This window comes from Cucurbita pepo, chromosome 4, assembly GCF_057944985.1.
Source record: "Cucurbita pepo subsp. pepo isolate OVF chromosome 4, ASM5794498v1, whole genome shotgun sequence".
Lineage (NCBI taxonomy): Eukaryota > Viridiplantae > Streptophyta > Magnoliopsida > Cucurbitales > Cucurbitaceae > Cucurbita > Cucurbita pepo.
The window spans coordinates 3,867,709-3,880,200 of NC_141801.1; the positions used below are offsets into that span (position 1 = coordinate 3,867,709).

Sequence of the window (12,492 nt, forward strand, 5' to 3'; positions counted from 1 at the left end):
AAATACTAACGGAAGGTGGCGAACGGTGTGATAGGAAACAAACTCCGACAACGTAGTAAGTAGCTCTCAAGGAACGGGAGCTTACATTTAGCTAATTAGCGAGTACTTTGGCCAAGGCCAACCAAGTAAGTGAACTTACTATAGGATAGACTAAAGATTGTATGAATTATGATGATGTATGAGTATGATGTTGTGTTGTGGTGTATGTTATATGTACGTTATTTATGTTTCGATGCATGACGTACATGTTATATTTGATGCACTTGATGACTTTATGATGGATATGATGTATGCATGACGATATTATTAATATGATGATGTTTTCCATGTTGAGCATGTTTTATGATGATGAGTGTTATATTGCATCATGTCGTTAGATCAACATAGGACACAACCCCAAGAGTATGAAAATGATATTAATGTAAATATCCACGAGCACGTGTTACATAGTGTAACAAAGAGATGAGACTAGAGGATTGTGTTAGAAGAGAAGTATAGTTGGAATTAGAGGAACCTCATGCATATTGTGTGCTTATAAGCATAGGGTTACTTCCCCTAGAGATGATGAGTGCGGACGCACACCGTATGATGATGAGTGCGAATGCGCACAGATGAGGGTGTTCATGAGGCGCATGACATTATGGGGTTCCGCTGACCTTCGGACGTAGTTACAAATTAGCTTGACCAGAGGGTTCCAGGGGGTGTGCGAGCGCCCTGGGGATTCACACTCACACGTGTGAGTCGTGTGCAGGGAAGTACTACACATCCAATTTGTCCAAGACTCGAGACCACTCTTATAATCTTTAGAGATAAGTCCTTAAATCATGATTGCATGTGTTTGCATTAGCATGACCCCTATAGTGGGGTCACTTACTAAGTATTTCTTGGTCGTGTGCCATACTGTTGTTCACGTAAAGGCAAAGCGTCCATATACGGTTGACGACGACATCGTAATCAGAGACTGTGGTGCGTGCATAGAGCAGGTGCATATTTAAAATTCCTAGTCTTAGGTTAGAATAGGGTGTTTGCATTTCATTTATTTAAATTATTTAATTTGTAATTGCTTTTATCTTGTTTTGAACTCCAGCCTAACGTTTTGATACACGTAAGTTCGATGTGTTTTCTAGTAGTTTAATGTATTCTGAAGTTTTAAAGTTTCCGTTATTTATGATGAGCATTTTTAGAGTTATATTCCGCATTTAAGATAAACATAAGACATTAGTGATAACTCTGGATATGTGGAAATTTATGGTCATTACATTAGCGGTGGGCTTAGACTATTACACAAATAAATTAATTCAATTTGATCACTATCATCATTATTTTTCACAACGTGCATCCCTAATTTTTATTCCACTATGTATCAAGTCATTCTATAAATAATTCGGAGTTAACGATCAGAGATTTGAAACGAGTAAAATAGAATTCACAATTTTTGTCCAAGAACTTACCCTCCAACCTCTTCCAACCTCTTCAAGTACATGATTTGTCTTGTTTTTGGTAACATGCCCCTCCCCACATTACATAAAATTAGAAAATTATTTCCATCACAAATTTTCAATCAATCAAATCCAAAGGGGTAGGAAAAATAAAACCAAAGTTCTTACTATATATCAATTATGACCATTATTTTGTATTGGGATATGTTAGTGATTTTGACTTTGACTTAGACTTAGGTCAGCAAGTAAGTTGTGATGTCCTACATTGGTTGGGAAGGAGAACAAACCATCATTTATAAGCGTGTGGAAACCTTCCCGTAACAGACGCGTTTGAAAGTCTTGAGGGGAAGCCCAAAAGGAAAAGCCCAAAGAGGACAATATCTGCTAGCGGTGGGTCTAGGTCGTTACAAATGGTATCAGAGCCAGGTTCTGGACAATGTGTCAGCCTTCTCGCTGTTCCTTGAAGGGGGGTAGACACGAGTTGGTGTGCCAGTAAGAACGCTGGACCCCAAACGGGGGTGGATTTGGGGGCGGGCTCACATCGATTGAAGGAAAGAAAGAGTGCCAGCGAGGACGCTGGGCCCCGAAGGGGGATGGATTGTGATGTCCCACATTGGTTGGGGAGGAGAACAAACCACCATTTATAAGAGTGTGGAAACCTTCCCCTAGCAGACACGTTTTAAAGTCTTGAGGGGAAGCCCGAAAGGAAAAGTCCGAAGAGGACAATATCTGCTAGCGGTGGGTCTGGGTCATTACAAATGGTATCAGAGCCAGACACCTGACGATGTGTCAGTATTCTCGCTATTCCTCGAAAGGGAAAGCCCAAAGATGACAATATCTGCTAGTAGTGGATCTGGGCCGTTACATAAGCGAACTTGTTGTTAGTGTAACAACTCTAAATTTCTACTTACTAGAGTCACTACCGTCGTCGTCATCTATATTCATATATTGAATTAAACATTTAAAACTTCTTCATAAGACGTAAACTTCATCTTAAAATACTATCATAGTGTCATGACATCGAATTGCGATGTCGTTGTAAGCCATCAGGGATACCTCGCCTTTACTTGAAATAGAAGTTGCGCACGTCTTGAGTATTCAAAATAAATACTCACTAAGTAACCTCAATATTAGGGTCAAGGAATGCAAACAAACACCTGCAACTCATGATCTAGGAACGTATCATTTAAAAACCATCATAAGGGTGGCTTCCGATCCGAACAAAAATTGGATGTGTAGTATTTTCCTTTACACGACCCACACGTGCGAGTGTGGATCCCCAGACGGTTCGTACCCCTCTTGACCTATCATAGTCGAACTAATTGTCCGTCCGGAGGTTAGCAGACCCTTGAGTGTCATGCTAGGCATGATCACCATCATCATTATAGTTTACACATCCGTACTCATCATCATAAATGGGGAAGTATCCCGTTGTATATGTACACACAAATGCATGAGGTTCTTATAGTTTTCATCTTTAAATCATATTCGTCACACACCCCTATACACCGTTCATATATTACTCTAAGAACCATGTAGGTGTTGGTCTTCATACGCTCATCATCATTAATTTCAATTAGGGTTGTGTCTTCAAAAAAATGAATCATCGTCGTAATGCATCATGACATTCATTACATGCACGTCAACGTCATGCTAATCAATCTCATCATCATTATTATGTTGTCGTCATCATCATCAAATAATGTCATCATAATATCATAATCATCATCATCATATCATCGTAAAACAACATAATCATAATATCATACATCATCGTTGTTATGTCAGCGTCATTACATCATCATAATATCATACGTCATTATAATTTAGCCCGCACGTCACAACATATAAAGCATACAACATCATCATCATGTCAACGTCATCACATCATCACCATATAACGTCATTATAATATCATACATTATCATCGTCATGTCATCGTCACCACATCATCATCATATAACGTCATTATAATATCATACATCTTTATTATAATTTAGCCAATACAACACAACATATAAAGCATAAATGGCACATGTCAACACCACTAGACATGTGTCGTCATACATAAGGCAAGTCTTTCGACTAAGCCGATAGTAAGGCCACTTACATGGTTGGCCTTAGCCGACGTTCTCTTTAAACTCGAGTACATTTGAATTTCATCCCTCGAAGTTGCTCCAAGTATCGTTGGGAGTTGTTTCCTATTAGAACGCTCATCTTGTTTCGTTAGTAATACCAATTGCTTTGCTCAATTTAACTTAAATTGAGAAAACGTACCTAATATAATCTTAATTGTCTTTATTAAGGTCATATTTAGCTTTGGGAGGGTAAAAATAATGTAGGAATCGGTATCAAATAGTGTAACTCCAGCCGAATAATCCATTTTTGAGTCGTTAAGAGTCATCGAGACGTTGCCGGAGTTGAGCCGAGCCATTAGCGTTGTGTGAGCGGAAGGAGTCGTCGTGTGGATACATGACACGTGTTGCTCTCGAGAGGTGATGCATCGCGGGTGGCGTTCCGGATCATGAACACCATGCTGTGTGTACCGGTTGGTTTCATGCCTGTGGGTTTGGGTCCGACCCGGATCCGATGGACCCTTCTTCTCCACTTGAAGATCCCTTGACTTTTCAAATTCCTTTCTCTCTTTCTCAAATATTAGATTTTTATTTTTTATTTTTTTTATTTAGAAAAGAAAAACCTTAAGAATAATTGTTATATGGTAACTAAAAAGACCTAAAATTGAATAATTTCTTCATTCAAATTGAGAAAGTTTGACTTTTTAGTATTTGACTTTATTGTTTTTTTCTAGTCATTATAATTCAATTATTGACTTTCTAAATATTCCTATTTTTTTTATTTCAATAAATGATTAAAAAAAAAAAAAAAAAACATGTTGGATTTTGAAGCTTTATAAAACTAATATATATATTTTTTTTTATAATTACTCGAACATTCTCTTGAGACATAGTCACATTAAATACTGCTCGCTTCTTAACATTGAAGATTATCCCTACAGACTAACATGATTTCTTCGAATATATTTTGTCCTCACTCACATGTATCCGAGAGTATCAATTCTTTTAAACTTTTTTTAGTCATTCTATCAGCAAAATTGCTCTTATTTGGATGTGGTCTTAATTCATTTTTCACTCGAGTGTACCATTTTTTTTTACTCGGATGTCTATCACAATTTTTTTGTACCATTTTTTTACTCGGGTATCTGTTACATGCCCACCAACTTCTCCATCGGATCATACATGAGAGGCTTGAAATTTTTGACAAAATTATGAGTTAATTAGGTATAGTTGAATTAATTTAATTAAGTATAGAAAGTTTAAATTTTGTACATGATAATTTTTTAATTTAAGAAAAAACTTTAAAAAGATGTCGAGAGTACTAAGTTCCTTTTCTTCTTTTCTTACTTAGTGGCTCAGTTCTGGTTCTGTTTTAGTCTACATTGATATGCATTGAAATTTTTTTGCTTTATTTGACTCTTAGTGGCTCGGTTGTTATCGATAATAGAAGTTATGACTGTTTAAGGAAAATCATATATTGTCGTTGATGATAAAAATTGTTGCTATATGAAAGAATCTACTCGTTGTCGTTCAACCAAGAAGTTGCTCATCGTTTGAGAGAAGCTACTCGCCCTCGGTCAAAAGTTTATGGTCATTAATGAGAAGTTATAGTCAATACTGGATGAAAAATGATGGAAATATATTTATAATAATTATAAATAAACAAAAGAGGTAAATACTTGTTGTCCATACGAGTTCTATATGAGTCTCAATATGATGTCTAATCATTTATATTAACAAACAAACACATATCTCATTTAGTCATATTTCAATCAAAAAGTTAAAAATTCAAATTTTGAACTATTAGTATCGAAGTAGTGAAACCAAAATAGTGAATTGAAGATCTATAGAAAGGAATATGTAACATTGTATTATGTCGAATGGGTATTGATGGTACTCGTCTTCAAGGTTGTTGATTGTACTCTATTGGACTACACATCACACAACACCATTCACAAATTACAAAGTAAATATAAAGTCTACACTAGATGTAACATTGTATTAATATCTAATGAGAACATTGATGTGAAATCAAGGACGAAATATTTTTTATAAAAGTGTGGAAACCTCTCTCTAGCAAACGCGTTTTATTCAAAAATTTCAAGGACATACTAGTGGTGGGATTGAACAGTTATAGTTGGTCACAAACGCATTTTGGACAATATCTACTAGCAAAATGAGATTGGATTGTTACAGTTGGTCAGAGCTAAACATCAAATGATATGCCAGCAAAGAGACTAAGCCCCAAAGGGGGTGGACACGAGGTGGTGTGTAGCAGTGTGTCAACAAGGACACTGGCCCTAAAATGGGTGGATTGAAGATCCCACATCGATTCGAGATGGGAACAAGTGACAACAAAGACGCTGAACCCTAAAGAGAGTAGATTGTAAGATCCCATATCAGTTAACGTCAATTAGAGATGGGAACAAAACATGTAGATCGGAAGTCCCACATCGATTGGAGAAAGAAACTAATAAGAGCAAAGACACTAGGCCCCAAAGGATAGATTATGAAATCCCACACCAGAACAAAACATTCTTTTATAAAAAGTGTAGGAACTTCTCCAAGACACAATGACAATGGGCTTGTTTGACCTTTACTTTATTTAACACAATTAATTCTTTATATTAGCAGTCGTGCATAAAGTGTGTGTAAGTAGCTTGAACTCTGCCTAATTCGATAGATAATTTACCAGCAACACTACTAGTGCAAAGCATGTGAGATTGAGCTATAAATCATTTTATATTCATCAGTGCCCAAATGAATTTGTGTGCACCTAACAAAAAGGCAATATTATCATTCGGAAAGAATTAAGAAAAAGGAAGCAGAGAAGAATGCGGTGCTGAATGAAAAACACTAACTTAAATCTTCAAAATCAATAAACATTGTTGTAGTCTAAGTTCAACAATCAACTGAAGATTCCAGAAAAAAAAAAATGAACTAACTAGAGACAGAATCGAAATTCAAGGTTCCTTCTTATATATATATATATATATGAAAAAGCTGCAACCATATTCCCTCCATCGACCCTTAATGGAACTGAGAAAACTAGGACATTTAGCGGTACTGCAAGAAGAGTTGAGGTTCAACAGATAAAGACATTGAATAACTTTTGGATGTATAGTTCAAAATATAACCAATATGATCAAACAGTCATGAACTCAGAAAACCTTACCTTGATGAACCCAATTTCCTTGGCGTTGCTGCGGAAGCATTGTCTGCAGCACATAAGCCCGTACTTTCTGATCAACCCATGAGGGTTTCCGCAAACCCGGCTTCAATAAAGATCAGACATATACAAAAAATTTAATTCAAACTGAAAAAGACCTTCATATCATATTACTGTATAAATGTTAACAACCAAAAGCATCTATATATATATATATATATATATATACTCAACAATGGAAGTATATACAGCATCTCACGAATTCTTTCATTCACCAAAGTTCACCCAACAGCCACAAATGTTACTAGTGACTAATTACTAAGGACTCCCAATGTTTCATCGGCATTAAATCTATGATACTAGTCCCATAACAATTTAGACGAAAGATAATAAGAACATTGGCATAATCAGAGATTCATAGGGAAATTCACCAATGTGCTAATATCCAAAGAAAACGAGGATTTCATACCTAATCAATTTAGACAAACTATACAAATAAATGGAGATACATACGGGAACTATTTTGCTATTACTTCAGTTATTTGCTCATCATAGCCAATCGAACACAATATTTTCAGCACGAATATATAGAGATACGGATACCCAAATCAATAGAAGAATGTGAACAGATCCATAGAAGAAAATCAACACAATCAACCGTTACGCTTGCTTCCATTTATCAAAGAAACAAAAATCACTACTTTATGAACTATGTCAAGAACAAAAATCAAAACCAACCACATAATTTTGCCTCCTAGTCAAAATACCACGTCAAATTAACAAGACTCCCGACTTTCGACTCTCTAATCTAAATAAATAGCCATGATATTCAAGAAAAATATGAGATCTCCAATCACAGGATAGAAAATTTGACTAGATCACATCGGAATCATCTCAAATACAAAACAGAGGGAACAAATAAAAAAAAAAAAAAACAAGTTACCAGGTGCGGGAGCCGGGACCATAGCTCTTAGGGTGCGAGTTCCAGACGTTAGAATGCCCCATGCTTGGATTGCCTAAGAGATTGAAATCTTAAGAGCTCGTTAAGCCTTCGAAAATCCTCGCAAGCGGCAAACGCTTTCTGAAGAACCAGAGGAAGAAGAAGAAGTGAGTATTTATAGGGGAGACATTGAGAAGAAACCCTAGCTGACGTGTACGGAAAATATAATCTTATATCTAATTTATGCATTGTTTTCTCGCTTTTATTTATAATATATTTGTTTTTCCTAAATAAATATTTTTAATATTCGATTTTTTTAACAATAACAAATTTGAATATTTGATCCATTAATTCAAAATATAATATTTTAACCAATTACTTTTTCTAAAAAAAAATTAAAAATAAGTTTAAATATTTAAATTTTCACTCAACATATTTTCTTTTTACTTATGAGGCTTATATCTCATTGAATATTTTAATTCCATCCTTATTTATTTACATTTTAATTCAAAAAATATTTTTCATCTGGTAATTTTAAAATTAATTTGATTTGTTATCATATTCATCTCATCTTTTCATTTCTATTTATAATATTGAATATTGAAATTTAATTTTTTTTAAAATTATATTGATCTACCAAAATTTAATATTTTAAAAATTATATTATCCGCAAAAATATTATATTTTAATTATGAAATATTATTGAATATATTAGGATGTTTTATCTGGTTAGGGTTGAAAATAGAAATTATTTACATTCAAAACAAAATTAAATTTGGGACTTTTTATAAATATTATTATTTACATGTTATAGTATGACTATAATATTTAAATTAAAAATTACATTGAAATATTAAAATTTTAAATTTTAAAAATGGTGTCGGTGGAATATTATATAATATTTTTGCTTATAAAATATTATTAAATTTTCTAAGATGTCTTATATTTTGTAATAAAAATTATATCGTAAAACGAAAATTATGCATTAAAAAAATCTTCGTCCCAGTAATGCATTAAATGGGAAACTTGGCGAGCATGGAGGATAAAACTCGATACTGTTACCGTTAAGAGAGACGGATGATGGATAAAGTAAGATTGGAAGAGATTGAAAATATCGAAGAATCCAAAAATACAAATTATCTAAACTTCGGCCACACAATATGTATTCTAAACACATATTGCATAATTCTCCTAAATATATTTTCGAGGCTACACAACCCGAAGGTATACCAGCCAACTTCTTCGAGGACGTTAGCTCAAGATTATAAAATGAGATACGTGTTCATTAATCCCATGAATACCTTGTAATATTTTGATAATGAATCAGAATCGAGTTCATTTTGTTCATTAATCCCATGAATACCTTGAAATTGTTGTTAAATTTCTTGTTTAGTTTGAGATGAATTTGAACTATTACATGGAAAAAGAAATACCGAAGTTGGGCGACTATAGAACTAATTCTCGTTCGTTCTCGTTCTCGTTCTTGCTGAGAATTGAAGCTAATACATTCTTTATTTTGGTTCTTATATTTTCCAACACGTGCAATGTAATTGTCACAAGGATAATAAATTTTACTCGAACCTATTACCGTCCAAGCCATGTTGTTTCGAGACCAACGACGAGCTAGAGAGGTTCAGCATCCAAAGTCATATGGTACAAGTCCTTGCAACTCGGGGCCACTTAGCCTGTTGTTTTCATAACTGCAGCAAAGAAAAGAGCATATACAGTTAATAATTCAATTGAATATGTACTTTGGGATTCCAGGTTGGATTGGTCATGGTGACAAGCAAGAAAGAAATAAGAGTGGCCAGAAATACTCAAGAACGAAAACCAATCATTTCACAAGATGATCGCGAAGAATCGAAAACCAATCATTTCACAAGATGATCGCGAAGAATGACTAATGACGTATGAAATATGGACACTTTAACAAGAGTTACAAATAGTATCAGAGCCAAACACCGGAGTGAGGACGTTGAGCCCCAAAAGAGGATGTACACCGGGCGATGTGCTAGCAAGAATACTGGGCCCCGAATGAGGTGGAATGTGAGATCCCACATCAATAGGAGAGAGAAACGAGTGCCAACAAGGATGTTGGGCCCCGAAGCGACTGTGAGATCCCACATCGATTGAAGAGGGGAACGAAACATTCTTTATAAAGGTGTAGAAACCTCTCCCTAGCACACTCGTTTTAAAAACTTTGAGGGAAAGCCCGGAAGGAAAAGCCCAAAGAGGACAATAACTGCTAACCAAACGGTTAGCTTAGACGGTTACATTTCAGATACTCCAACAGCCCATCACTAGTAGAACATTTGTCAAATACTTGTGCGTTGGCACAATAGACATGAGTTGGATACTAGTTAAACAAACGAATGCATCCAATAATCCTTGAGCAAAATAAGTTGCCATGAATAATACTCTAAGACAAAAATAATAAATTTTTGGAGTAATATACATCAATACTTGTTAATCAAGTATATGAACAAGAATGCGTAACCGAGTTTTGAGTATAAATGTACTTGCGTAACCGTGTCATATAGTTTTAGCAAGAATGCGTAACCGAGTTTGAGTCACTGCTTTAGTTTCGACCCACGGTTGTTCAGTCATATTGAAATTCTATGAACGCCCAACCCGCGATCCAAGTATTTAGGTTCAGAAAATATGCCAGATAAGAACTCACCATTCTAACATGTGGGTTCATGAAATGTGTCCAGCAGAGAGAACAAAGATCTAAAGAAATTGTTTACCTTTCCATTGAGAAAGTAGAAAAGGGGCCATCAACTGGAATTGTTCCACAGAGCTCATTGTTTGAGACATCACTGCAGAAAAAGTTAAAGATAGCGTTAGTAACGAATAACGGGCGAGCGAGAGGGCGAGACTAGAGAACAAAGCAGTTGTTTCTAAACCAAACATACAAAATTTTGAGTTTAGAGAGTGATGCGAGTTCCCTCGGGATCGATCCTGTCAACTTGTTGTTGTTCATCCGTCTGTTTATACAAATCGAACCAAATGAGATACAATTGGAGCAAAACTAATCAGTGACAATAGAAAGTTGCTTACAGAAATCTGAGCGACTCGAGTTTGGCAAAAGATTTCGGGATTTTTCCTTCAAATTTGTTCTCATACAAATCCATGCTTACAAGGTTTTTTAAATTACCGAGCTCTGTAGGGATTTCGCCCGTTATCCCATTCCTGTAGAGCTCCCTACAGGGCATCGAAAAACACGAGAAAGGTCAGTAATGCTTACTGAATATAGCAAAGCCATCACCTTGCCATAAAGAAGCTAAACTCTGAAGCTAGTTAACCTAATTTCCTTCGTGGACCAGGAAACAAATGGAAGAACAAATTCTTTGTGGTTAAAAAAGAGGGTTTTCTGATCTTTCAGCCATATAGGATTTCATATCTTTTTAGACATTAATTAAAGTGAATCCCTAAGTACAAAAACTGTAAAAAAAAACATACTTTTTTGTACGAAAAATTCTCAGAAAAACAACCCCATAACCTACAGCTGTAACTATGCAATCCATCATGTTCAAGAAATTAAAAAATGTTCATAATCCACACTGCAGAACACAAATACATAAAAAAAAAAGATCTAAATAATTCTCAAAATGATGAAGAGGGTGAGCAGTACAGATATTGAAGATGCCGGAGCTCGCCAAGTTCAGGCCCCAAAGTCCCAGAAATGTTTGAATTTCCCAAATCCCTGAAAACACAGAGAGAAAAGAACATGAATAAAGAACCCGGTTGGATGATGAAAGTCCTCATCGGCTAATTTAGGGAATGATCATGGGTTTATAATCAAAGAATACACTCTCCATTGGTCGGAGGCCTTTTGGGAAGCCCAAAGCAAAGCCATGAGAGCTTATGCTCAAAGTGGACAATGTTGGCTTTGCTCAAAGTGGACAATGTCATACCATTGTGGAGAGTCGTGTTTGTCTAACAAACCCAAATAAAAACAGTGAGAAAAAAAACACAAGGGTAGAATCTCACAAGCGGATCACATGGCTATCAGAATCACAGGTAACATGAAACCAAGTGCAAGGATTAACCAGAGTAGGGTCCCAACTCTGCAGCACATTGGTGGGATCAGACAGCCTTCTCCTCAGAGCATGCAAAGCATTTCCTAAAACCAGAAGAACAACCCAAAAACATGAACAAGTAACTAAAAACCAACCTCCAGAAATAAAAAAGAAAACAAAATTTTACGAAAAGTTATCAGAGGCAAAACATCAAACAGTTCATGGGCATTCAATTGCATTCAGAGAATTCGTAGAAATTACAGGCGAAAAGCCCAAAAACATGAACAAGAAACTCAAAAACCAACTTTTAGAAATAAAAAAGAAAATAAAATTATCAGAGGCAAAACATCAAACAGTTCATGGGCATTCAATTGAATTCACAGTTACCTTCAGAATTAGTAGAAATTACAGGCGAGAAAGAGAAACCCAGAAGGAGAAAGAGAAGGGGGAGAGGGAGAGAAGCCATTGGAGAAGAAAACAGAGAAATCGAAGCAAACCCCAGAAGAGAAATGGAGGTAAAAGCGAAGAAAAAGAAAAGACGAGTACAAAACAGTGGGATTGAAGAAGAATTTGACTGAGAGAGAAGGATGGGTCAAGTGGAGAGAAGAGAAAAGAGGGGATTCATATAGAAATCAGAGAGAGAAACTTTTTGAGAGAGGTGAAGAGAAGAGAAGAGAAGAGAAGAGAAAAGGCATAGTTAGTGAATTGGGTTGGTGGGTTAGTGAGGGGACAGGTTGGACGCGTGAAATGTGGCGGTGGGGCCGGCGCCGGTGGGGGTCCACCACCGTTTTCATAAGAGGTTTCTTCCTTCCGGGCTGTGGCTTTGGGGAACCGGTGGACAGAAAAC

The 12,492-nt window shown here is 35.8% G+C and overlaps 2 protein-coding genes across 2 annotated transcripts; both read right to left on the reverse strand.

Moving 5' to 3' along the window:
- Positions 1-6,357: 6,357 nt before the first annotated feature.
- On the reverse strand, positions 6,358-7,787 carry LOC111792571 (small ribosomal subunit protein uS14z/uS14y/uS14x). The gene is made up of 3 exons (XM_023674079.2): positions 7,627-7,787; positions 6,690-6,789; positions 6,358-6,580 (listed from the first exon to the last, which is right to left on the reverse strand). Exons 1-3 carry the CDS (start codon positions 7,686-7,688, stop codon positions 6,572-6,574), a joined length of 171 nt encoding a protein of 56 aa, XP_023529847.1. The 5' UTR covers positions 7,689-7,787; the 3' UTR covers positions 6,358-6,571.
- A 1,206-nt stretch (positions 7,788-8,993) lies between these two features.
- Positions 8,994-12,464, reverse strand: LOC111792187 (leucine-rich repeat protein 2). Its single transcript, XM_023673528.2, has 7 exons — positions 12,033-12,464; positions 11,617-11,749; positions 11,258-11,329; positions 10,684-10,827; positions 10,539-10,610; positions 10,371-10,442; positions 8,994-9,323 (listed from the first exon to the last, which is right to left on the reverse strand). Exons 1-7 carry the CDS (start codon positions 12,109-12,111, stop codon positions 9,257-9,259), a joined length of 639 nt encoding a protein of 212 aa, XP_023529296.1. The 5' UTR covers positions 12,112-12,464; the 3' UTR covers positions 8,994-9,256.
- Positions 12,465-12,492: the final 28 nt, after the last annotated feature.